The 27,536-nt window shown below is 40.0% G+C and overlaps 1 protein-coding gene across 4 annotated transcripts; it reads left to right on the top strand.

The window, feature by feature from the left end:
- CD47 (CD47 molecule) lies at window positions 1–27,328 on the top strand. 4 transcript variants are annotated; one of them, XM_080343856.1, is made up of 11 exons: window positions 1–107; window positions 3,566–3,916; window positions 7,202–7,291; window positions 10,526–10,627; window positions 11,439–11,531; window positions 12,080–12,175; window positions 15,289–15,381; window positions 16,852–16,883; window positions 19,204–19,228; window positions 19,884–19,911; window positions 24,916–27,328. In XM_080343856.1, the coding sequence occupies exons 1-10, from the start codon at window positions 62–64 to the stop codon at window positions 19,907–19,909; spliced, it is 954 nt and encodes a 317-aa protein (XP_080199982.1). In that variant the 5' UTR covers window positions 1–61; the 3' UTR covers window positions 19,910–19,911; window positions 24,916–27,328. The 4 variants fall into 4 exon arrangements, with proteins under 4 accessions (XP_080199982.1, XP_080199983.1, XP_080199981.1 ...); XM_080343857.1 differs by lacking the exon at window positions 19,204–19,228; XM_080343855.1 differs by lacking the exon at window positions 19,884–19,911.
- The last annotated feature ends 208 nt before the right edge of the window (window positions 27,329–27,536 follow it).

Raw genomic sequence — 27,536 nt, 5'->3', positions numbered from 1 at the left:
GCCCGCCCGCTCGCTGCGGCGACCAGCTGCTGAGGCCGCCGGGCTGCCTGGCCGCTCCGCCATGTGGCTGCTGGCTGCTTGGGTGTTGCTCAGCGCCGTGGGCGCCGGTGAGTTCTCGCCGCCTTCTTTCTCCCTCCCTCGTCGTCCCCTCCCCTGCGGCTGGGGTCGCGGTAGCCGGGCCCGAGACACGTCCCGTCCGCCCCCGCCTCCAACGGAGCTCCGGTGCGGGCGCCCCGCCAGCCGCGGAAGTATCCGCGGCGAGGCGCCGGGGAGCGAGGGAGGGTGTGCGGCTGTGAGGGAAGGAGGGCAGAGCCGCCCTCCCTGGCCCGCGCAGCGGTGGGGGGGCGGGAAAGGGAGGAGCGGGTGTCGCCTTGGCAGCGGGGGACACGTTGACGTGAGGCGGCCGGTCCCGCGGGGCGAGCGAAGCGGAACGGCCCCCGCCCGCCCTGCGGCCGCGGTTGCGGGGGGAGTGCCGCTCGCTCCGCGCGGCGCGGAGGCTCGCAGTGCCCCTGGCCGGAGCTCCCGGCTCTGTCACCGGCGGCCGCCGAGCAGCGGGCGTCTGTGGGACTGCGCTCTGCGTAGCTGCCACTCGCCATGCGCTGCGGGGGGCGTTCCTCCGGTCCGGCGCCTGTCTGGGTCCCGCACCCTGCCCGGGCATGGGCTGGTTTTTGCAAAAGTTGCGGGGGAGAGGAGGAACGCCGTGACCAGCCGCCAGAGCTCTTTGTCTTCCCGCGTCTGGTAGCGTTAGGGCAACGTAGCTTCATGTGCTTTCTTGAAGAAATGATGATCAAACTGGTCGTCTGCTGTACTGGGTCTAGGGTTGGCGACATTTCCTGATCTCAAAAATGTTTGGGTGTCATTGTGTGTAAGTGAGATCTCGCAATCTAACTTGTTATTCTTCTGCGCGCCAAGAAAAAACTCGGTGGGAGAGTTAAAAAAATGACCCTTTCACTGTGGTCCAAATGCTAGGTAGTTCTGCTGTCCATAAGCAGCACATCCAAACCTGCATGGTTAAAGCTAGTATTTAAATTCCCGTCTGAGTTCCTGCAGTTTAAATGCTGAGTGCCCTGGCATGTTTTGTAGCCAGTGAGAAATGCAGGTGTCTGCCAGATGCAAATGCCGAGCTTAGCCAGTTTTGATCTAGTGTGCAGTATTTCTGAATTTGCACTGCATATATAATTTGAAACAACCTTTCTGTGGCAGCTTCACAACTGCATATTCTTCAGAAGCACACCCCCGCCAGCTGCTTATTTTAAGGTTCTAAAATTGTCACCTTTATGTGATACCTTTAAGATCGTAGTCCCTTTAGTGAGACAGAAGCCACGGAACCTCTTCTACTAAAGTTTGCAGAAGGCAAGACCTGTAAATATTTGTCTGCGTGCTTCTGTTGGTGCCTGTCTGCAGCCTGCTCCTATTTCTCCAGCACTCTGCTGGTGGAGCAGTTCACATGAGTACTTCTTAATTGGCCTCAGGCAAAATATGCTAGCTCTCATATTCTAAACAACAGCAAACCAGTGCAATCAGGAATTTGCAGCTCGCTGCCATTCTCTGCTTATACTCATGAGGAAGTCGTGATCCATTTGTTTTAATTTCTTCGCTTTGGTAAATACTTGGAAGTGTAGTTGCTTCCTTTATTTGCAAATAACCTTTCTCAGTGATGGAGTCAGCAGAGGATAAATTCTTCCTAAGAAGTGTATGTGTGCTAGCTCTAAAGGAGAAAAAGAAAAACCCCAAAGCCCAACACCCCAAACTCAGAAACCTTTTCGGGGTAGTGTTAAGGTAAAACAGAAGGGAAACTTATTTCAGGAAGAACAACTTGAAGCACTACAGCTTCTAATTGTGGGCATTTATTTTTCATTAGTGTATAGTTTGGGATTTGGGTACAGTTTCCCTTTGTTCTGCTTTTGTTACTTTTATTTTTTGAGGTACAGCTTAAAAATGCAACACAGTGAGTAAAATGGGGAATAATTCTTCCTTCATTGTTGAGTGCTGTCATGCGTAATGCATATTTAGCTTTTGATATTCAATAGTAATACAGTGACTTGTGTGAGAATATTAAAGCAATGTTTCAAGGGTCAGTGCTTTTTAAATTTGACCTGAGACTGTTACTTGGAAAAAATTGAGCTACTGCAAATTGTGGCACAACTCTTAACTGATTTTTCTTTTTTTCTTTTTTTTGTTTTTTTTTTGTCTCTTCCCTTTCCCCTCATTGACTTGAATCATGTTGCAATTCTGAGCTGGTTTAAACATGTGAATGCCAGTAGTTCCTCTGCAGTCACTAGAGCTATTGCAATTTCAAGTCTGTGTGCTTACGGTATTAGGCATTGTGGTCTTGTTTTACAGTACTTATCTTTTCCAATATTTGGTTTTATCAGGTGGATATAGTCAAAACATTTTGAACAAGTAATGTTACTGGGACTTAACAAGCAATGACCATTAGGACAGCTATTAAACTAAGTTACAATTTCACACAAACAAGGAAAAATATAGAAAATGTGGGATTCAAAGCTGTCATATTTTGCAGTCAAGTTAGTTTAATCTCTTTCTTCTGGTTCCTGATGTAATTTAAATACTGATTTTGGTATTCTCGAGAACTGATGGATGGGTCTTCATTTCAGATGAAATCTCGACATAGGATTTAGGTCTTTTTTGAAACAAGGTTCAGTCAGTACTGCTATTTTAGAATTGTGGTGTGCTGTGGGAGAGAAATGGTAAAAAACAGCAGTGGTAACATAATTCTGTGTGGTGATTTTTTGTTTCCTGCATTGAATTCTGTTGTTAGTAGCATTAATCACAAGGACTTATAATACAGGGCATTTGTTGTTACTAATTCTCCATTTTCAATTCTATTGTGTGTACACTCAAATGCTAAGTAAGTAATAATCATATTTAATGTATGCTATTTTGTGTGCACCTCCTTCATCGAAAAAGGAAAAGAGAGGATTTGCAAGAAACTATCTTAACCTATGGGCATTTGGCTCCACCTTCAGTGATGAGAAGGAACAAATGACAAAGTTATGCTAAGCTAAGCTGCCCTGCCTGCCTTCTTTCAGAAGTGTAAAAGTAGTTTTTATTCTTACCATGTCCTTTACAAACTGTAAAGGATACTTGTTTGGAGATGATACCTGGACCTCCTTTTATAGGTGCCTGTGTGATCAGCAGCAAAATTTTGAACATCAGTGGGAAAACATGTGATTATATTATACGTATGCTTTGTAGAAACCAGGCCTTAATGCAGTATATCTCTGTATGGCATTTTAGGAGAAGTGTCCATGTAAGTGGCAGCCCAAAGTTTTATTACTTAAAAAAAAAATATGATAGTTTGTGGTATCTATACATTAAATGGATGTGAGAGTGGCTAAGTCTGTGTATAGGGTTTGTGGTAGAATTATAATAATGCCTTTTTTCTTCTTTTGTTATTCCCTTAAAGCATGGTTGTCTTTTTGTGGTTTTCCAGGAGAGTTTGTTTTGTTTTCCCAAGTCAGCTGTTGTAGTGTTTTTTGCTTTCTTGACTTGTATATTAAGAAATAATTCTGAATGTGTCAGTTTTCTTTTTCCTTTATAGGTTCTGCCCAGTTGACGTTTAGCGGACCAGATGTTGTTGAAAGAACTGACTGTAATAGAACTGTCACTTTACCTTGCTACGTGAATAATCTAAAGGAGAACAATATAAAAGTCATGTTTGTTACGTGGAAAAAACAAGGAAAAATAATTTTTTCTTTTGATGGAGCAAAACAGGAGTTTTTGAGAGATGAAACGGTCCCATCAGCTAACCTAACTTCTCAGGAAGATTTACCCAAGGGTATTGCCTCTCTGACGCTTATCAGTGCAGAGGCAAGTGTCGGCAATTACAGTTGTGAAGTAACAGAATCAAACAGAGAAGGAGAAACAAGAGTCGAACTTAGACACAGCTCAGGTGAGTTGCCTGCCATTGTTTTAGAACCTGTTGGGAGAGAAAAAAGACAAAATCTTACAGAAAAGAGAAAAATAGTGAATATGACAATGTATTACTTGAAATTGAAAACACAAAAAATGCAGCATCTGGGCTTTCTAACTTAAATGCCAATATGAGTTATTTTGGATTAATTATAGGTGAATGCTTCTATGGGAAGGATCTGAACACATTTTTTCATTCTGTAATAATGTCTGAAGATCACTTGTGTAATATGGTAAAATCCATGCTTTCCCACATCTTTTAGATTGTATAGTCAGTGATATTTTCAGCACCTTCGTGTTCTTGCATTGCATACTGAAACATATTCCTAATGTCCTTGTAATACTGAGGTGTGTATATCCATCACAGTGGCTGCAGAGATGTCTTCTTTGAAAAATTACATCTTGCAATCTTTAGTTGTGCTGGAAAAATTACAGATAGAACAAACAAATTCTTTACAAGAGGTCTAAGACTTGATCTGAAGGTGGGCAGTTTTCTGGTGAGGTTGAAAATGCTTCTACTAGGTGGTAACTTGTTATGGTTGTCTAGCATTAAGTGTCATCTTCAGAAGACTATGTTGAACTAAAATAATGGTGACTAAGTGATTAATGTCTCATTTAGTGAGCCATTTTACTGTATCTTGTCGGATGCAGCCTATGTGCTTTGGCACCTCACCTGTTGAATAATGGGATCTGCTGTACATGTGCAGTCTGTCTAGTATTTTCACTGAACCTGTGTGTGTACTGTTTATTGGTTCTGCACGGAGACTTGCTTCTCACTTCTGGAAGGTTTCTCAAAAGCACTGAATAAATGCATAGCACTTGGAGTCTTATGTGTGGACTGTAAAATTTCCCTAGGATGGTTTTGCTCTTAGTTTTTGCATTTGTCGCTGAAGTATTTGTGAAGCTCAGATAGATGTTATTTGTGTCCTGCTGCAACATCTGTGTAATTCAAAGTTCTATTTAATTATTGAATTACCCATATACACTGCAAAACAAATGTGATCCAGAAATGGATTGGGAGGGGCACAGCCACTGAAAGAGTGAGGGTGCTACAGAATCGTTTGGTTCTTAGAACACTGCAAAACCAGCGGAAGAAGTATAGGCAGCTTTCTTCCTTTTCTTGTAACTTCTTCCTCGCTTAACATTTTTAGACTGGTTTTGGTATTCAGTGCTAAGCTTTAGAAGAGCAAACAAAGCTTAAGGATATAGTAGAATCAAGTCCCATTTACAAGTTGTATTGCTTTGTTTTTACTTTCTGTGTTTAGAATTTTTAAAGTGATGAAAAGACTACAAAGCAGGACACTGGTGTAATTTTTCTAATTTCATTTTCTAGTTGTCAGTTGCGACGAGGAAGATACTCCAACACCAAAGGATATATGTGGTTGGTGAAGAATTTATAGTTGCGAGGTCACATTAGGTTTGACGGTATATGCTAGAAAATGTCAAACTTAGTCTTTTGTTTGAGGGTTTAGCTTGAAGGTAAAACAGTTGCTCATTCTTTCTTTAAATTCTTCTGCATACTTTCTTGTTGTTTGTTCCTCAGTATTCTAAAAGTATAAGGTAACAGAAGAAAGGGTAGCAAGTGAGTTTTGAAAAGAGTTAGTGAATAATGGAAATCCTGTACTAGACTTCTCTCTGTCATTTCTGAGCGATGAATTCATGCTGTCACTACTAATATGTTCCAACTGATGCTTTTACAAAGATAGTCTTATAAGAGCCAACCGTTCTCCATCTCGCTTTACATCATTCCTGGATTCACATAGGAAGTGGGTAGCAGAGTGAGCAAGACTTTTATGTTAGTCCCCTTGTCTTTGGGCACACTCTTTCCTGATCACTTATTTTCACAGAGAATGACTGTGAAGTCCCCTTCCCTCTTTTCTCCCCTTGTCCCTTTCCTCTCTCCACTCTTCTCCCCACCCTCTCCCACTCCCAATGTCCAGAAGTCTCTCTTGTTTAGTTTGGAACTGACTTCCTTATATTTGCTCTCAAAAGAATACTTTTTGTCAGGAATTTATTGCTATGAAGCACCAGAGTAAGGGAAATGTATTACCAGGAAAGTGTGTTCACCTGTTTCTCTTATTTGCATGTTGCATATTCCAGAAGTATTGTAAGCATTTCCATACAGTAACTGCTTTAGACTCTAAGACTGGACCATATGTGGTTCCATGTTGCATGCTGAAGTCCTGGCAGATACCAGGCTTCATGGCTGCTTTTTTCAGTTTGTAGCACCTGCTGGTGTCATCTGGAAACATGGCAGAGGATGTGAAACTGCTTTAGAGTCTCTGCTTGCAGATACTTTCAGTTCATTGATAATTCTCAGTTGCATTAAACAGCATTGCTGGGATTTGCCTGTAGTATTTGGCTTATCTAGAGAATGGCAACTGTGCATTGAAATTACTATGCAATTTTAGTTGCTTTTTTGAAAATGCAAATGAAGCAAAAAGCTTTCCTTTAAACAATTTGTTAGATTTGGCTTCTTTTGGTGATGAGGAAGTTGGGAGATATTCCTCCATTTCTCTATCTTTAATATATTTTGTGATTGCCTTATGTTTATATGTAACCACAATGTCTTCTTCTGTGATCCCTTCTGGGAGGAGAGGAAGGGGAAGAGGGGAATTTGTGATTTTAAAACTCAAGGTATTCACTTGGCCCTGAAAGTTATGAGGTGTTGCTACTTAATTGCATGTTTCTGGAGCTGCAGATACAACTTTTAAATATGGAAGGTAAGTGCAAGGAATATGCATCTAAACTGAAGATTAGAAATGTCTTTGGAAGCAACTGTGCAGGCAGAGGAATGGCAGCAAGTATAATGTAAGAAATGGAGACTTTGGATTCCACTGAGTGAGTCTAAATGAAGTTATGAGCTGAAATGCAAGAATCAACTACATTTTCTAGTTCAGTGGAGATGTTTTCAGAATTTCATGTTGGAAGGTGGCTTACACAGTCTTACAGCACGAGTGACTGAACTGCCTAAGGCATCCAAGATGCAGGGGAAAAAAGGCTAAATGGAGGAGGGTGGAAAGACCTAAAGGAAAAAAATGTGTGATTTCTAAAGTTAACAAAGCAGTATTTCCATCTCACTTAGGTTACCTACTGTATTCCTGATTACACCTCTGGATTTCTTCAGGAATTACAGCAGTTGAAGGTAGAATAGAATAGCTGGAGGAGCATCAAATTGGACTTTTCATATCTTCCCTGCTTATGTAAAGCTAATAACCTGAGGTTTTGTTTTCTTCCTATCATTTTTCTTTTTTTTATTCTCTAGGACCATGGTTTCTTCTAGTGGAAAGTGCTATCATCATAGTGTTGCTGTTATTAGTTATTATTTTCTGTTCGACTCAGTTCAGTTTTATTGGTAAGTATTGACTAATTCTTTGCGATTGTTGATTTGTTCTAAAATCACTTGTGTGCGTAAAGGCATCTGTGTAAGATGGAAGATGGTGCTCACATAGAATTGATCCAGATAATCCACGGAGAGGTGGTACGTCTGCTTGTCAAATAATTTGGCATTTGGTTTGCTCTGGAATCTTCTTCTGATCCTCCATGCTGTGTCACTTACGCTCGTTTCTGGAATTGCTTTTGGCATGAATCAGCTGACGACACCACAAGAGAGTTAACTCATATACAGTTCTCAAGATAGTTCCTAGTAAGCACTGTTACTTACAGGTTTGGTCAATGAGAGCGCACTAAGCTACACCCTTTTGCGCCGTATGGTCTTCCATTTCCTTTTCAGTGAGCCTTTCAGGACATTTAACGTATGTTTTTGGCATCAAGCTACGAAAACACTAGTCTGCCACAGCGTTCGCAGAGTTTGGGGCCTTTGGACTGAAAATGTGACCGCATCAAAAAGAAGCATGTTTTGGGGCTTCAAGGTGCCATGTGGTGCCACATTTACGCTGTGTGGACACCGGCACTCTGTTGTAGGTGCCTGAGCCGTAAGCAGTGGGATGTGGGCCGGTCTGCTTTGTTTGCTTGAGGGCGAGAAGTTGCGTTCTGGGCTTAAGATTTTTAGCAGCTGTATGTCCTCTTAGGTCTGACACACAGCCTAAAGTGTCTGTGTTTAGAGCTAGGTCTGCCATGTGGTGATGTTTCTACTGCCAGTACTGTTGCAAACTATGAGCTCTTTTGCATGTGTGTAATATTTGTAGGGGATAATTGATAATGTCTGGTGTCATTGGTTAGAACAAGGAAGCTCTTCACCGTCAGTTTACCATGACATTATTGAATCATTAGGAACCAAAACATGTTTCATTTTATGGTCAAAAAAATCTATATTAGAGAAGGATGGTGCTCTTTTCTTGATGGAAAACTGTTCATTAGTCTTTTAGCACTGGCCAAGTTATAATTTAACACCAACATCAATAATTTTGTCGAATGTTTTTAGAGGCAATACATTCACCAGTGTCAGACATCCTTAGATGTTCTTTATACACTGGTGTCCACCATCTATGCAAGTAGAGCGTGCTTTATGTCCTCATCTTTCAGATGGTTCCCTGAGGTGCCATTTGTTACATCAGTCTTGGAGTTTTTTTCAGCCTTTTTCAATTTGTAGACTTCTAAAAAATAAAAATTTTGTACTTAGGGTTGAGTCCATAAGTAATGGAAAGAAATCACACTCGGTGGTATATAGTAATCATATACATATACAGCCATCTAGATACAATTTTCTTTATTACCTTTTTATGAACCTCTGAAAGTGGTATGTGACTCTTCAAAGGTCTGTCCATGGTCAGAGGCTGAAAGCTAATATATATATTTTTTAATTATTTTATTTCTATAGTGTTAGAGTCTTGATTTTCATTATTGTTTATAATGGTTTAGGAGTATCTGCTATGTTAAGGAATTGTCATTGCTTCGCATTCGTAGCAGAACTTTAACATTTTTAGTGTTTTGATAAGAAAGTAATAATTGTCCTGAAATAAGATGGATACATCCATGGAGAAACACTGTCATTTCACCGGAGTAGGTTAAGCCTGCTTGGATTTTTTGCATCTCTACACTTTATTGTGAGATCTGTGACCTCTGTAGGGAAAAGTAATCATGCTACCTCTGACTTAATAAATGTGGGTGTACTTCCTGTTTCTTTTTGTTGTGTATGTTGTTGTTGTTGTTGTGTGGTTTTGTTTGTTGTTTGTTGTTTGGTTTTTTTCTTCCTTTAATTTGCACTGGTTTAGTTAACCTGTGAATCCAACAATGCTATAGTGTACTTTTTAATAGTTTGTTAAACTGGGCTTGGATTTTTCTGTGTAACACTTGAGAATATATGTTTTCTTGGTTTTGTGTTTTGTGGAGGACTTTGTTGTTGTTGCATGATGGGCTTGTTGTTGGGTTTTTTTTGTTTGGTTGACTGTTTTTTTTCAGTCGATTTGAGGTAGAGTATTGGGGTTTTTTTAGCTTATAGGATTGGCTTTTAGGATTCAAGTATAGTCTATCCACTACTTATTTTTGCCTTTGTGTCTTGCTTTCCATATTTAGCATATTTATAATATGAAAAATTTCCAGTACAAGTATGCAGGAAGTTTTACTATGACTCCTATTCCAAATAAGTTTTTGGTTTAAATGATGGTAGTACTTGAAAGTGTGACTGGGATCCTGTTGTATTAGGCAATGTGAATATAATGAAAGATAACATTTTAATTACAAGAGAGAGTATTCTGTAATCCTTCCATAGATAAGATACTATTAAAGATGTTGTCATACATACCCTCTAGAATATTTACTGTATTCTTGTGATATGTTTTTTGTGCTAACACAATGCATGTAAACAGGATGTTAATTCTGTATGTGCTCCTTGTTTTTCTTTTTGAAATTACGGTATTTGTTTGTTCTCTGTTTGTGGCTACCAATTTCAACATATATCAAGATTGTTTGTCCATTAATTTTCAAGCTTGGAGCATGAACTGCCTTTTTTGTGTCTTAGTTTTAGCAGTGTATAAAACAAAACCAAGCATGGCTTATTGTGGTGTTTTATTTGTACTGTTCTTTCTTTTTCAAAGACCACTAAAGTGCTGCTGCTTTGAAACCTTCCACTGGAATCAACCATTCATGAGATGGCAGCTATTTAGCAGTGCAGTTATACTGAAAATTAGTCTTGTCTGTGGCATCTGAACGTGTAGGTTATCCCATATCTACTCATCCTCAAAGCATTTTGGTGAGATGGAAACATCACCCTGTTGCCTTGGGGATGGAGGTGATACATCTGAGCTCACACAATGTCGTGGGGAGGAGAATTAAACCTGGAATTTCCAAATCTCTTATTTAAATGTCAGTAGTGCATCTACTGGAATTAACCTGTACCATGTCCCAGAGTTATTTTGATAACATAGCACCTGAATTAGATAGAAAGTGGAATTAAAAATTTGACTAGAACACCAATGCCAGCTTTCATTTATTTGAGTAAGCCATATTAACAATGGAAACAAATAAAACCTTGGTAATATGTAGAGTTTTTGTTGTTTGTTTGTTTGGGTTTTTTTAGCAGTTTGTTTCTTTAGGACATCAGTCCTAGTCATTAAATCTGTGTATTTTAATGAGAGAATCTGTATGTCTGATTATTCTCCTCTCTATCTCTCTTTGTTTTATCTTTAAGCATTAAAATATGAAATTGAACCTCAGAAGAAAACAGGAATTATTTTAGCAGGTGTCATCTTCATAGTTGCTGCTGTTGTAGGCACTGTTCTTTTTGCCCAAGGTAAGTGTATTAAAATTGCCTGCCTAGTTTAAGGGAATAAAAGCACAAATGAATCTCTTGCCTGCAGTAGTGTGGAAGTTAGTACCACCTATTAATTGCCATCTCCTAATTTTAAAAGAAAAAAAGAAAAAAAAAGTTAACAAATACAACAGAAACAGCATTGCAGTTATCGGGCCCTGAAATGATCATGAGGAGATACAGACTCCACATGTTTTTCTGTTTTCTGTCCTGCTGCCTTGGGTGAATATAAAGGGCTAGGGAGTGACTTATGGTACTTCTGGTGAGCTTCCTTTGTCCTTCAAGAATTCACTGGTTTCTTCTGATCTAGGGGAGACAAGTCTTTAGTCACTGGGAGCTGTGTATTACTCCAGAAAGCTGCTTTGCTTTTTGTGTTTGTTGCCGTTTTAACAAGTACTTGTCATCTATGCGAAATCCTTGTGAGTAGGGGATGGAGTGCAGGCAAGATCCCTAGGAAATGTCAGAATAAGTAGATATGTGGATAATAGTAACCTGAACCTCTCTTGCAGATATGTAGGAAATAGATAGCTTGATTTATAAGTTTGTAATACTTTTAAAAGGCACTAAAACATCAAGACACTGGAAGAAGGGATGGAAAAGGTCTATATCATGTTGCATGGGCTGGGCCCAGTCATTGTAAACTGTATGGGATTGTAATATAGGTAAATGCGTGATGTGGGATTTTTTTCTGGACCCTAAAAAATTGGTAATACTAATGATTTACTTTTGTTGCCTTGTGCTTTATTCCAATAAAGGATTTCTGTTTTACTAATTTCCATACCAACATTTGCAGATGGCTATACTGCACAGAATCAAGCTGGTCTTGGCCTAATTGTAGTCCCTGCTATGACTGCGGTACCGCTTCAATACTTTTTGTTTAAAATTGGTGAGTATTTATTTATTCACTGCCTCAAGAACGTACTGATAGAAGAACTGAGCTTCTTTCCCCCATATAATCTACATACTGTTTTCATTTTTGTAAGTAGATGCTACAATAGAGTCATAGATTCCTGACCTTTCAGTGTCTCAAAACAAAATGTTTAACCTGTGTATGTTTGGATAAGTTGCTTCAGGGAAGAAGTATAAGTTATCTGCTTGAAAAAATGAGATTTAGGGTAGGATATCCAAGTGGTTTCTGCTCTTCCTTCCTGTATCTTCTGACTGGGATGAATAGCTAGCTGTCAGAATGTGTGTGTTTCATTTTTTCTACTTAAGGTTTATTTATAATTTTATTTATATATACATATATTTTTATATGTATGTGTGTATACGTAGAAGAGCTGAGTGACTTGTGAGTTTTGTTATCACACTTGTTGGCTGAGCTTGGAATTTAGGACAATCTGATTGCTAGCTTTATGTGAATGACCTACCTTTTGTATCTCTTTAGCTAAACTCTAAAACTTACAATTCTGTTTTTTTGTCTTTCTTTCTCAGTTTTGGATAGCCTACCCCCAACAGCATTTGTTCTGATATTTTTTCAAGGTCTTGGTTACATAATTGCTGTGGTTGGTTTTGCATTGTGTGTCTCAGGTAAGCAATTTGTGAAAATGTCTTTTTACTTTTGTCTATACCTGATATTTGTTTATGTTAACACTAAAATACTGTGGAAATGGCTTCACTACATTGAGTATTAGCAAGTAACGACTGTGAATGTACTTGAGGACTACTGTGTTAATGCTCTTTTATCTGGTGAAAGAAAAATAGCCCAAAGGCAGTATTACATGTATCAGTTTCATTAGTATGGCTGTATCCAGCATGACTGCATTCTATGAGCAGTTGCTTTAAGAAACAAAAAAAAAAGAGTAAAGTTAATTGTTTTAATTTTGCAACAGTTAGTGCCCTGAAGAGTCGCCTAAAATCAATGTTGACCTTTATTTCTGTTATTCTTAGTGAGGCCTAGGGTATTTAGAAGCTAAACTAGAGTCATAACAATTCTCTCATGTTTAATGAACAAATCAGAAATTCCTTGTTAATCTGCACTTGTATGCAACTGATAACTGAGTTGCTGGGAAATAAATACCATTGAAACAGCTTAAGAAGGCAAATGCAGTAATCTTGGAGGCATTCTTGGACTGCTTTAAATCTGGTTGTGGACAGCATTCTATTCCGGGACTGAAAAACACTCACTTTTGTAAAGTAACACTAACTAAACACACTACACAGTGGTACCTGCCTCTAACCCCCCCTTTGTCCCCTGCCTGCCATCCCTTCTCCCTCCCCACTAAAGAACCCCACAGCAGAGAAAAGGGTGAATTCAGGACTAGGCATCCTTGTCAGTATATTGTGTAGTAGGATACATACTTGTGTTCGTTTGAAGTACTTTATGCCCCTGACTTACTGTTTCCTGGAGACCTTCTTCATTTCAATTGTTCATTTGGTTGGGGATTGAAGAAAAACTGTTTCTCTTGGAAGTGGTTTCTAGAGGTTTGTCTGATCTGGGTGAAATGATAGACCTTTCAGTGGAGTTGTGATTTGAGTTTTTTTCTTATAGTTTTGTATTTATGGGAAATATTTATAAGGGATGCCTTAAGTGTTGTCAAATGTAAATGTAAAATAAACTGATGAGAGATTTCTAGTAAAGCATTAATCCTCTAGAATAATCCAAAATGGAAGATGTTTTTATTTTGCTCTCAAATGGAAAATCTCCCTAGTTTTTCAGGGTGACCTTTTCACAGGTCATAGAATCACAGAATCATTTCAGTTGAAAGAGACCCTCAGGATCATCAAGTCCAACCATAACCTAACCTAACTAGCACTAAGCCATGTCCCTCAGAACCTTTTCTAAATGCCATTTAAACACCTCCCAGGGATGGTGACTCCACCACTTCCCTGGACAGCCTGTTCCAATGCTTGACAACCCTTTCTGTGAATAATTTTTTCCTAATATCCAATCTAAACCTTCCCTGGCGCAACTGGAGGCCATTTCCTCTTGTCCTATCACTTGTTACTTGGGAGAAGAGACAAACCCTCTCCATGCTACAACCTCCTTTCAGGTAGTTATAGACAGTGATAAGGTCTCCCCTCAGCCTCCTTTTCTCCAGGCTAAACAGCCCCAGTTCCCTCACCTGCTCCTCATCAGACTTGTGCTCCAGACCCCTCACCAGCTTCGTTGCCCTTCTCTGCACTCTCTCCAGCACCTCAGTGTCTTTCTTGTAGTGATAGGCCCAAAACTGAACACAGGATTCAAGGTGCAGCCTCACCAGTGCTGAGTACAGGGGCACAATCACTTCTCTAGTCCTGCTGGCCACGCTATTCCTGTTACAAGCCAGGATGCTGTTGGCCTTTTTGGCCACCTGGGCACACTGCTGGCTCACATTCAGCCACTGTCCATCAACACTCCCAGATCTCTCTCTGCCAGGCAGCTTTCCAGCCACTCTTCCCTGAGCCTGTAGTGCTGCTTGGGGTTGTTGTGACCCAAGTGCAGGACCTGGCACTTGGCCTTGTTAAACCTCATACAATTGGCCTCAGGCCAGTGATCCAGCTGGTCCAGATCCCTCTGTATGGAGCAGATCAACACTCCCACCCAGCTTGATGTCATGTGCAAACTTACTCAGGGTGCACTCAATCCCCTCATCCAGATCATTGATAAAGAGATTAAACAGAACTGTCCCCCGTACTGAGCCCTGGGGAACACCACTCGTGACCAGCCAACAGCTGGGTTTGGCTCCGTTCACCACAACTACTCTTTGGGCCCGGCCATCCATGTTACCTGTATCTCTGGAAAGTTAGCTCAGTGACCCTTAAGTGGCAGTAGAAATAGCTCATCGTAGGTTGAGCTCACAGGTAGGTGTGATGGTTTCCAGTCCCTGGAAAAAAGGATCGGAGAACAAGGAGTTAGTGTGGTAAACTATGGCTAGCTAAAGCCCTTCCTTCTCCATGCCAGATCCCTGCATATATTAGTGGAGGGAAAAAGAGTTCTAAAAGGAAAACTGGGATGGTGGGAGGAAATGAATGCATTAGATCTTCTCCAAATTGGCTCCTCAGTTGCTCTAATTATTCTTATTAATCATTTGCATCCAATTGCTTTTCTACATCGGGAAATAAAAAAGTTAATCATCTTCTATGGTTGATTGGTTAGACCATACTGAAGACACTGGTGTTAACTATCTTAACCCAGTGGCTCCTCTCTGGGTGAATTTGAAAAGTGAATTACTGTAAACCAAATAAAGCTAGTTCCTGCTCTGTGATATCTCTAAACACAGAGAATTTAGTTTAGGTGTGATGAATTTGACCCAGAGCTACCTGCATGATCTTCTCCCTTCTTACCTTTTTTTTTACTCTGTTTTATCAGTATTGTATTCTGTAATCTAATGCAATTGCACTTCAAACAATTGAGATTGAAAATGTAAGTTTAGGTTTAAAAAACAATTAATGGAAGAATGTTGTTAGTTGCACTGAATGACAGTAGAGTAGCTAAACTACAGTAGAATAGTACAGCTAAGCAGGATAAATCAGTAAATGCCTCTGTCATTAAAGAATATACACAGAAAAAGATGCAGAAGTAGTTCTGGGGTAGCTTTGAAAGAGAAATAAGCCTGATAAAAACAAACATGATTAATTTATTTTAGTATACAGCTGTATCTGAAAAGTTTTTGGTTTTACTTGTATCAGGTGTTACAGCTCCTTTTATTGTGTTTTAACAGCTTGTCCTCCACTACATGGGTCTGTTGTGATTGCTGGCTTAGCTATTATGGCTAGTGCCAATTTGATTAGTCTGGCTTACGTGTTTATTACAGGTAAGTAACACCTAATATTCCACATTATATATTTTTTTAGTACTTAAGTATGCAGAAGAGCAGTTTATTGTACTTTTCAAAGGTAGACATGGCTTATTTGAACATAAGGTGTGATTTTACAATTACGTAGCTTTAAAAAATACTGAAAAGCTGTCTGTATATTGGCTTTGTTTCATAGAGTCTGTGGGAAATCTTGAGTACAGAAATTTACAGCTTATCATCATAAACTGTCTTGAGATAACACGGACAGGCTTCTTAAGAATGTTTCAGCTATGGATGGATGTTGCTGTTGAAGCTCTGCATTTACACAGTTGTCTAGCTGAAACTTAAAACAAAGAGCGCAAAAGGATTTCGGGGATTCTGTAGAGTGGGTTACAGGATGGTGCAGACAAAAGCTTATCAAAATACGAATTTAAAGAATCAAAATCTGCCTAGTCATCTCTTGGTTAGAGGCAGGTTAAAATAAGAGTGATTTGAATGCACACCTTTAATTTTAGTGAATCTTATTTTATCTTATGCTTAGTTTTAAACTTTGTTTCAGAAACTGGTTTGTTCAGATCTCAAAAAGATGAGAGATTTAAAGGTATAAAAGCCAGTCAGGCCTGCTAATTAAGAAAAAGAACCATAGCAATGCCATGTGATTGCAATGCTGGCACGCCACAGCATAATGTTATGTGGACTTTACAGCTTGGCTGTGAAAGCAGAGTGACTTTATTTGTTTCAAGCTGTGTGTGAAGGTCCCTCAAACAGCTTGATGGTTTGGATGCAGACCCATGTGATTGAGGGTATGTTGCTTCCAGACTTGAGCTGACGTGTGTCAGTGTTCCCACCAGTCTGCACTGAACTAGGAAGTCTTGAGGTTTAGTACCTGCACACCACGTGTGGCCATGGTCAGAAATAATAGACCCCGAGACAGAGACGATTTCCATTAAAGATGAAATTAAGGCAGAAGGCTTTTAATATTTGATATCTGAGATAGATGAAGATGAGTAAAAAATGTGACAGAGGTGAAGCAAGCCTTTTAATGATACAAGTAATTTTACTGACTTTGGGCCCTTGTATGTATGGTTTCGATGCTGTGTGCTAATGGTCTGTATAAATATTGAGTTTGTAGTTTGATTATGCTGTCTGAAGAAGTCAAATGTGATTGTTGGGGTAGATTCTAGCACACCAAAATAAGCACAAAGAATAGTGCATAGCACAATTCATTTTTAGAGCTGAATGCATGAGTGAAACAATTCACAGACTATACGTGACAGGATTATTCAGTTCTGAAACAGAGGAGTGCTTAGAAGCTTTAAGACTTTACAGATCATCATATTAATATTCAGTAGTTTTGGACAGGGGAAGCTTAAATTTTGTGTTTTGCTACTCTGTGCCAAATTTTATCAGTAGATATTTTTATTCAGTTGGTCATGACATCTATTCATCTGCCTGGTCACTTTTTATTTTTTTTTTAAATTATTTTAGGTTCCAGAATGAAAGATCATCCTCGTCCAGGGGTAAGCTTAAAATTAATAAATTTGGGGTGACTAGATGGCTCAGGGGATTGTAGTGAGATACTGAACCTTTCTTCACTAGTTCGAATTCAGACCAGGTTGGTAGCAAGCATAAGTTCTGGCTGTGTAACAGATGTCTAATGTTGAGTGAGTTGGTGGTCTTCATTGTCCCTTTTGAGTGTGTCTCTAGTACTGTAATTGCCACCCTTACCCAAGCACTACTCTGACTGTTGTGCCCAGGTGGAGTTTCAAGGGCTGTCACACAAAGGTGGTGGACGGGAAGGGAAGTTTGTTCTTTTACAAAGTGCTCTTTCACATTGATTATAAAGACCTTTTGTCCACCTTAATTAAAATTCTTTTTCATTGAGTGCAAAATACCTTGTGGGTTTTTTTTTTGTTACCTAGGTGGCTTTTAACAAAGACTTAGGTGTTTTTTTTTTTTCCCTATGGTCTTTTACACCAGAACCTTTTGATATTCTCTTGAATTCACAGCTACATGGATGCTATAGCTTTGATCTTTTTTTCCTGTTTTCCTATAATGCTCCTTAATTTGATGAGATGATCTGAAAGCAGGGTGTCTGTCTTTAGGTCACATAGAACAAATGGAAAAGCACTTTGTTTTTTGTTTTTTTTTAAAGAACACTTTTCAGTCAGTTTTTTTAAATTCTAGAGTAAGCATTCCTAAAACAGTGATTTTCATAGGCTTATGTAGTGCTTTCTTGTGATCCATGAATGCAAACTGCCTGATTCCTGGAGATTTGCAGAAACAAGTGAAGAGGCACAACTGTAAAATACAAGTAACATTTCCTTATAGGAGGGGAGCATGGGAAATACTAAGTCATCCCATTTCTTGACCGGCAGCTGTTGTTTGAGACACAGTTTCCAGGTCTCCTCTTCAGTCTGCAGCCTGAGACCCAGTTGTTGAAGAAGGGTGGTTTCTAACAGTGGGGCAGGAGAGCTGACCACAGTTAGGGCAAGAGATTTTCTTCTTTTTTCCTTTGCTTTTTCTCATCCATTTTCATTTTAAGGAATAGTATTTCAGAGAATTGGCCTCTTAATTATGGAAGGAATTTAAGTGCCCAGAGTTTAAAAAAAAAAAAAAAAGAAAAAGAGGTTCACAAAATTCATTATATTCTGAAAATGAGCTGAAAAGTGTATTGCAGATATACTTCTTTGAAAATGCAGTCTTCATCTAACATGCTCATGTTTACTTCCAGAATGGAAGCAAACCGGGGAAGAGGAGATTTTTTTTTTGTCGCATAGCTTTTGGTTGAAAATAAGCTTTGAAATGGAACCTAGGATGCTAAATAACATCCTTTGTGGAACTCTGTTCTCTTTATGACCTGTTCTCTTCACAAGGTGGTTTTACACTCCAGCAATGATTTGACAAATACAGAAATAGCCACGCAGTTCTGTAGTAGTGAACACCATGTTACTCTCTGAATTGGCAACAGGAGTGAAATCAAAAGAAATTTAAAAAATTTAGATGTCATTGGAAATCTCATCCACTAAAAATACATTTTTTTTCAGCTGCAGTTAGTGGAGGGTCAGATACAGAGGAATGCAGGTGCCCATGAACTTATGGAAGTGCTGGGAAGACCTAGTGGAAAATCAAGCATGTTAACATGTTGCTTGTTTCCATCAAGAGCTGTTCAGCATATATTGAGGCTGTAAATAGGCATGAAGTAATTTTGAAAATACACTTTGATTCTGTGTAATCTAAAGACTATGAAAAACTTAATCTTGGCGAAGTACTTAATTTTGACACTGGGCCACGCTTACAAAACAAGGCTTGATATTTTCTTTAGTCTGAGGGAGAAAAGGTGCCATCTTAACCAGTTACTGATTTATTTTTTTATGTTTCTGTAGATTGTGTGTGTGTTGTTTCTGATTATTGTCTCCCAGACTAAATGCCCAACTGCGGTGTATTCCCTTTTGAGGAGATTACACTTAATTGCTTGGCTACTATTTTTTTTCTTTCAGTCATGCTGCTTTATTACTAACCGTTGGTCAAATCACAGAAATAATCAGTTAGCTTTCAGAGCTTAAAAGTAGTATCTGCATGCCTTTTGCTGCCACCTAGAGGTATTTCATCCAAGGAAAAATTTGCAGTGGGGAAAAAATAGTCTGGAGAATGCAGTTATTGATTGATTTATTTTTTTTTTAAGAACTCTAGTCATTAATTTTATTAATGTTCAGCTTTCTTCATTTTTGTAGAATCACTACTTACTGTATATGTCAATTAGAGTAATTTAACTGTGGCGAGCCAAAAGTAAACATGAAGGCTTTTTATACATACGTATATTTTTTAAATGTTTTGCAGAAAGCTGTAGAAGAACCACTAAATGGTAGGTGATATTCAAGGCTTATCTTCTAATTAAGAGAATGATTATGGCAAAAGGTTACGAAATATTTGTAGTTCTCAATACAACAGCACTGAGATGGCAGATTGGTATGTCAACTTGAGTGACTCTTGCGTCAGTAAGAGTTTGATCTCTGGATGAAATTATGCCTGCAGCTCCAGACCCCCTGTTCTATGCTACTGTTCTTGCTAGCCTGTGGCATTGATTTACTGCTTTAGGACAAACTAATATCTCTGGATATTATATCTACCCTCTTTGCTTTGCAAAAAGTCCAACTTTTAAGAGGAAAAGAGGCACAGGTCTTGAAAGTTGATGTTAATTCCTCTTCATGAGGATTTATCTTGGTGGAATACTCATGATTATAGCAAAAATCTATCCTTGTCACTCTGTTCTTTTGATATTTCTTTGGGTTGGGGCAATCCTACCATGCTGTTGGGAAGCTCCGGTAGCATTTAAGATGGGGAAATGTATGGTGAGAAAGGGATGGCTCTGGATTTTTTTGTTTTGCTATTCTGCTTACTAATTGGCATGCTGAGTAGTAGCAAGCTCTAACCCAGATTTTAGAATTAATCTGAATATTAGTTATTAAGCATTTCTTGCTGACTGGCGCATTACTAATCCATTTGCCTTACTTTTAAAGATGCAAAAGGAGTGATGTTAGAATGATGGTAAGTCCAAATGTATATCCATATATTTATTTTAGTTAACAACGTGTATTTGGGGATTTGGATGTTTAGAGTTATCCAGTGCTAATAGGATGAAACTTGGAGGACAGGTTTCAGTGCAGGAACTTTTCTTTTTCCAATTATATTTCATTGAAAAGAAAGAATACATATTTTCTGTATAATACATTGTATTCCTAAACAGTGAAGAGGATGAGTCAGTGAGACAGAATTATTAAATAGTATGTTTCTGATCAAATGTGGAAAGTCAAGGAGTTTGTATGCTTTCTTTATGCTTATGTAGTATTTTAACTGTTTCCTTGGTGGTGGGTTGTTGTATTTGCCTTTTTTGTTTGTTTGCTTTGGGTTTTTTTGTTAATATAACTAAGCCTTCTTTCTGTATTTAATTGGTGATCTCCCATGGACATCCACAGAGTAGTAGTTTAAAAGTAGACTTTCTCTCCCCCTTCATTTAAATTCCCTGGATTTTGTTAATTGTTTATATTTCAATCAGATTTCACTCAATGCTTTTTAGTGTCAGCAGTGTTTACAAACAAACAGAACTGAAACACATATTAATAAAATTTAAGAACTGTTTAAATAACTTTAACTTATTTTTTACAAACCTGAATTTTGACCCTTAAGATCTAAAGGTGTACTGTGGCTTCTGCCCCTTGGTTACACTTGATGTTTAAAGATCTACCAAATACTGTAGACAAAGATGTATGTTACACTGTCCTGGCCTAACTTAAGATTTCTTCTGGTTTGAAGTGTCCTCCATGCTGGGATCACAGAATCACAGAATGTTAGGGATTGGAAGGGACCTCCAGAGATCATCTAGTCCAATCCCCCTGCCGGAGCAGGAACACCCAGATGCGGCTACACAGGAAAGTGTCCAGGTGGGGTTTGAATGTCTCCAGAGAAGGAGACTCCACAACCCCCCTGGGCATCCTATTCCAGTGTTCTGTCACCCTCACTGAGAAGTTTCTTCTCAAATTTAAGTGGAACCTCTTGTGTTCCAGTTTGAACCCATTACCCTTGTCTTAGCATTGGTTGTCACCGAGAAGAGCCTGGCTGCATCCTTGTGACACTCACCCTTTATATATTTGTGAACATTAATAAGGTCACCCCTCAGTCTCCTCTTCTCCAAGCTAAAGAGACCCAGCTCCCTCAGCCTTTCCTCATAAGAGAGATGCTCCACTCCCTTGTTGCCCTGTGCTGGATGTCTCCAGCAGTTCCCTGTCCTTCTTGAACTGAGGGGCCCAGAACTGGACACAATATTCCAGATGTGGTCTCACCAGGCCAGAGCAGAGGGGAAGGAGGACCTCTCTCGACCTACTAACCACCCCCTTTCTAATACACTCCAGGATGCCATTGGCCTTCCTGGCCCCAAGGGCACAGTGCTGGCTCATGGTCATCCTGCTGTCCACCAGGACCCCCAGGTCCCTTTCCCCTACACTGCTCTCTAATAGGTCATTCTCCAACTTATACTGGAACCTGGGGTTGTTCCTGCCCAGATGCAAAACTCTACACTTGCCCTTGTTATATTTCATTAAATTTTTCCCCGCCCAACTCTCCAGCCTGTCCAGGTCTCGCTGGATGGCAGCACAGCCTTCTGGCGTGTCAGCCACTCCTCCCAGCTTGGTGTCATCAGCAAACTTGCTGATAGTACACTCTATTCCCTCATCTAAATCATTGATGAATATATTGAATAGTACTGGTCCCAGTACTGACCCTCGAGGCACTGCACTAGATACAGGCCTCCAACTAGATTCTGTCCCATTGACCATGACTCTCTGGCTTCTTCTCTTCAGCCAATTCACAGTCCACCTCACTAACCGATCATCCAGAACACACTCCCTCAGTTTAGCTGTTAGGATGCTGTGGGAGACTGTGTCACATGCTTTACTGAAGTGAAGATAGACCACATCCACCACCCTGCCATCATCTATCCATCTTGTTATGTCCTCATAAAAGGCTATGAGGTTGATTAAGCACGACTTCCCCTTGGTGAAGCCATGTTGACTGCCCCTAATGACCCTTATCCTTGATATGCCTTGAGATGGCACCAAGGATAAGTTGTTCCATCAGTTTCCCAGGGATGGAGGTGAGGCTGACCAGTCTGTAGCTACCCTGGGGTCCTCCTTCTTGCCCTTTTTGAAGACTGGAGTGACATTTGCTTTCCTCCAGTCCTCAGGCACCTCTCCCATTTCCCAAGACTTAGCAAAGATGATGGAGAGTGGTTCAGCAATGACCTCAGCCAGCTCCCTCAGCACCCATGGGTGCATCCCATCCGGACCCTTGGATTTATGGGTGTCCAGATTGCCTAATTGGTCCTTAACCCAGTCCTCATCAACCGAGGCAAACTCCTCCATTGTCCTGCCTTCCTCTGGGGCCTCAGGGGTACAGGGTTCCTCAGGGCAGCCTCTGACAGAGTAGGCAGAGACAAAGAACGCATTCAGTAACTCTGCCTTCTCTGCATCTTCTGTCACCAGGGCACCCACCTCATTCATCAGGGGGCCTACATTGCCTCTAGTGTTAATCTGCCATGTATTTGAAGAAGCTCTTTCTGTTGTCCTTGACCCCTCTCGCAAGATTTAATTCTAAGGAGGCCTTAGCTTTCCTAGTTGCCTCCCTGCATCCTCTGACAACAGCCTTATATTCTCCCCAAGTGGCCAGCCCCTCCTTCCATGATCTGTAAACTCTCCTCTTCCACTTGAGCTTACCCAGCAGTTCCCTGTTCAACCACACAGGTCTCCTGGCTCCTGTTGGGAGCTCTGATCATGAGCTTGGAAGAAGGAGTCCCTGAACACTAGCCAACTGTGTTGGACCCCTTTACCTTCAAGCAGCCTTGCCCATGGGATTTCCCCCAGCAATTGCCTGAAAAGGCCAAAGTTTGCCTTGCTGAAGTCCAGGGTTGCGATTCTGCTTGCTATTCTGTTCTTGCCACGTGAGATCCTGAACTCCACCATTTCATGGTCATGGCAGCCAAGGCAGCCCTCAACCTTTACTGCTTCAGCCAGACCCTCCTTGTTAGTGAGGATGAGGTCCAGCAGCGTTCCTCTCCTAGTCGGCTCATCCACCATTGGCATCAGAAAGTTATTGTTAAGGCACTAGAGGAACCTCCTGGACTGTGTCTGGCTGGCTGAGTTCCAGCAGATGTCAGGGAAGTTAAAATCCCCCATGACAACCAGGGCCTGTAATTGTGAGGCTACTCTCAGCTGCCCATAGAAGGCCTTGTCAACTTCCTCAGCCTGATCTGGTGGCCTGTAATAGACACCCACAACAGTATCACCCCTGCCAGCCTGCCCCTTAGTTCTTACCCACAGACTCTCAACTTGTTCCTCATTCATGCTTGGACAATATTCACTACATTGTAGTTGCTTTTTTTTTCATTTTGTAAGATCGCAACACTGACTATATGTCCTAGTTTATATTAAGCCATGAAATGGGAGGGACTGTATTAATTGGCCTAAAATTCTCAGACTGGTACCTAAAGTGGGTGGCCAAGTCTGTGAAGATTCTTGGTTCCTGCAGCTCGTGTCCATCAGGAGAGTAACAGTGTTTGCCAGGCCAGATTGCCTCCATTGAAGAGCTTAAATTTTAGATTAGATGCTCAGGTTTGAAAATGAGAACAGTCTTTTACTGATTCTTTTTGATTCAAAGGCTGTACTTGCTTTTCGTAGGAGTAGGATAAAAGAGCACTTGTAGATGCTCCTGGAATTTCCATTTCTTCTTGGAGACTGGGCAAGCTTGTTGTGAGGTGTCAATACACCCTTTGCATAGTACTCCTGCATCAAATTACAACATTTTGTTAGTCAGGATAAAGAGTAAGGTCACTCTAAATCTTTTAATTTACTTGAAATATTTTAATATCTTGCCACTTCTAGAAGGCATGAATTGACAATGTGACAATAAATGAGGTACTCGTTAGCCCTAATTGGAAAAAGGTATTATCAGTTGATTTTTAAAACAGGCTTCCTTACAAATACCATGTACTGCTAGGTTTATGTTACTTCTGACTACTACATGATTCATCCAAATATGCCATAGGAGTATTTTCTAAACCAATAGGAATCCAAGCACTTTTGCAGTACAGAGGACAACTGCATTGATGCAATGGACACCCGTTAGTATAATCTGAAGTAGGAGGAGTGGGAGGTAGGTCCTGCTTCAGAAGTGGCTATGGCTTCTTCAAGGCAGTGGTTTGAGATCTGGAGAAAAATCAGTATTTGCCAGTCTCTTGCACTCAACACTGCCCAGAAGGGAGATAAGGGTGGGATCAATACAGTTACCACATATTCCTGAAGAACAAGGTAGAGTTTTGCTTGGAGATCCAGTTTTAAGTAAGTTGACTGTTTCTTCTTGGGTCTCACTTGGACTTTTAAAACCCTGCCTCCTCTTCTAGTGCTGAGGTAGAGCTTCCAAAAGCACAGAAATCACTAATTATTCATTTTATTTTGACTTTTGGGGTAGGATCAGAAGTCTGTCTGCTTTTTCTACCCTGAAAAATGGATCCTAAAAATAATAATGTTTTACAGATCAAAGGCAAAAGCTCTGACTTGCGAGCTGGAGGCGGGAACCTTTTGAGCTCTGCCTTTCTACCTTAACCTTCCCTTGAAAGTTCATACACAGAATGAAGGGAGAGTTAGTCAGATGCTGAAGCACACCAGTTACACAATGACATATGAAAGTAGACCAGGACTGTGGGTAAAGACAGGACAGGTGAGACACTCAAGTCTGGGAGCTGCTGCGGCTTATTCCTGTTCATTAGTTAGAGCTCCAAGACAGTGTTCACTTTCTGTTGGGCAGAGGCTGAAACATCACTTGCTGTTAGTATCACTCTTTTCCATGAGTTGAGGGCTAAGCGTGCTTTCAAAGATTGAAATTTAAAATATATATATATATATATATAAATTTTTTTTTAAGCTGTAACTTGGGTAGTCAGTACAAAACGTTGCTGCTCTTCCCAAACAATATTTTTCTTTTCTGTTTCTTTCTTATTCCCAGAAGTGAAGAGTTATGTGACATGTGAAAAGTATACCGCTGTTGATACACCGTGGCCTTGAAGATGCACTACTCAAAGAGAAGAAATTCAGGAAACTAGTTGTTTTGCATGTGTGGCAAAAGTGCTTTTGATATAAATGATGTAATTTTATATATAGTCACAGCAGCTGTAGCGAGGACCATGTGTGTTTGCCCACATGTGATCTTTATTTTCATTTGTAATGGTATATATTGTATGGTTGAGGGTGAGAATATAAAAAGCACTGTTTGCCCACTACAAGGTCTCCCTGCAGTAATCCTTAGTGGTATTATTTTCAAAAACTATCATTAGTCACTGCTTTGATAATGGGCCTGCTCAGCCCAAAGATTGCAATACCATTTAGACTATTGTTTTCTTTATTTGTGTGCATGGGTAAGGTATGGTCATGTGTCTAGGATACAAGCAGGAAGTAGAGATTGTACAAATACATCTTTTCTGACATTCAGTAAAATTTTTATAAAAAAAAAAAACAAAATGCTTATACACAAAGTTGCATAAGTACAGAATTTACTCCCCAGCTCTCTTTAAGTTACTAAATGAGTTCTCCTGATTCCACCAAACAGTAGGATTCCTCTTTCTGGACAGTAGTCTTGTGCACTCTGGTGGCTGATATTTTAGTCCAGTGAGGGAGCTCTCGGTGCCTCTTCCGTCTTCTTTGATGAGAAACTGCTCAGCTGTTGGAGCCTAATGCAGCACTGGAATTATGGAACCCAGCAGCTGGTAATTTTTGTGCTGAATGTGGTTCTTGTGCGTGTTCATGTTGTGCAGTGTGTGGTACTGGAAGCAACTTCAGGCTTTCTTAACTCGGTGAATTTGTAAAAGTCACAGACGCTTCATAAAAATAGGAGTTGCCCTATTTAAGTGTGTTTTTGACAGAGTTTTAAAATCTGTTTTCTTGAATGGGGAAAAAAAAGAGCCATTTCATTTCTGTCCCAACTTTGTGATGCTTCATTGCGTCACAAATACATAAAATAGAAAGTAAGTAGGGGGAGCTGATGAGAAGTGAGGAGGCTCAGTTTCTGTATATATGTAAGTGGTACAGTTAAAAATCACTTTTCTAGGACTTGCACTTTCCATGCGATTTTACCACATTTTACAACTGTTTTGAGAGTTGTTCCAATATAGTTGACTTCTCTTGGACTTTATGTATACTTTGTAGAAATCTTGTCACTGTCTCCTGTTTTTACTAAGGTAATCTATTTCAAAGTCACACAAGGTTTTCTCCTTCTAACAATGTAAAACTTTGTTTGGAAAGCTATTGCCAAACAGTAATGTAATAAATTCCATGTTTTTAAAGATTCTGGGTAATTTGCAAGTCTCAGAGTTGGATGTTATAAACTAATGTTCATATCCATGTTGTGGGTGCATGTTGCAGAGATTCAAGTCTGCATGTTGAGCTCCAAGTCTCAATGCAGACACCTTGCATCAGGAATTCAACAAAATGAAATTGAGGTATCTGAGTTTACAATATTTACTTTCATTAACTGTCCTCTTGCTAGGGCTGCAGGATTGAACCACTTGAAGCAACCCATGGTCCAGCCCTCACTAAAGTCAGTGGAACTGGCCACAGTGAAGAGGGTTATTCATATGAAAAAAAACATTCAAGCAGCACATATGGTTTACACTTACTTTCATTCCTTCAAGTTTATCAGTGGGAGTATTCGTAGAAGAGTTGAGCTCGTATAGATTAATCTTTTGATACAGGTTTTTCCATAATCACAGCAATCTCTACCAAAAGATGGGAGATTAATCTCCACTAACAATTCAGTGTAAGAATTTACCTGATGATGTACCATGCAGAGCTCCCTCTTTATAGCTAGTGATTGCCTCAGGCAAGTTGAGAATTGAGCAGCTGAGGAATAAAAAGCAAACCAACTGGAATTCTCTTGACCTATTCTGCCTTATAAAAGCCATGATGTAAAATAGCTTTAAGTTAACTGCAGCAGAACCTGTTTGTGTCACTGTGGGATGAGGCTGAGCTGATACAAGGTGTTGCCAAAACCTGAGGAGCTCGGTGTCCATGTACAGGCTGCAGAATCAGTTTCCCCCAGACCTGGAAGAAACCCACCGTCCCATTGCTGCGTGAAGGGCTCTGCTCCGGATTTCTTGTAGGTACAGGTTTAAAAGCGGGAGTTTAAAAAGTCATTGGTACACCCAGCCCATTCCCACTAGTAATTTGAAACCAAAGTTGTTCATAACTGTATGCTTCCATTTGTTGTGTGTATGTATGTGTGTGTATATATAAATATATAGACATTTTAAATATCTATAGATCTATCATCTTTACCTAAGAAAATGTTTTTATTTATGAAACATGAAACAATTTTGTAAATAGTGTGCTAATATACTTAAAAAATAAAGTCATTTTAAGTTGTTTTTGTGAGAGATTTTCTTGTGGCTATTGCGTTGAGCTTCTGTAACTGCTTCTACAAATTCATAGTCACAGCTGCTCTTCTGCCTGCCTTTCCACCTTCTCTCCCCCCAGATTACTCACTGGGTGTACAAGAATGTTCTCAGTGTTACTTAGGCTGGCATAGATGGTTTTGGTTGGGAGATCTTGGCGTTTCTCCTTAAAAAGGTCATC

The sequence above is a fragment of the Nesoenas mayeri genome, assembly GCF_963082525.1.
Source record: "Nesoenas mayeri genome assembly, chromosome: 1".
Classification (NCBI taxonomy): Eukaryota; Metazoa; Chordata; class Aves; order Columbiformes; family Columbidae; genus Nesoenas; species Nesoenas mayeri.
This window is presented reverse-complemented; position numbering and strand designations above follow the sequence as displayed.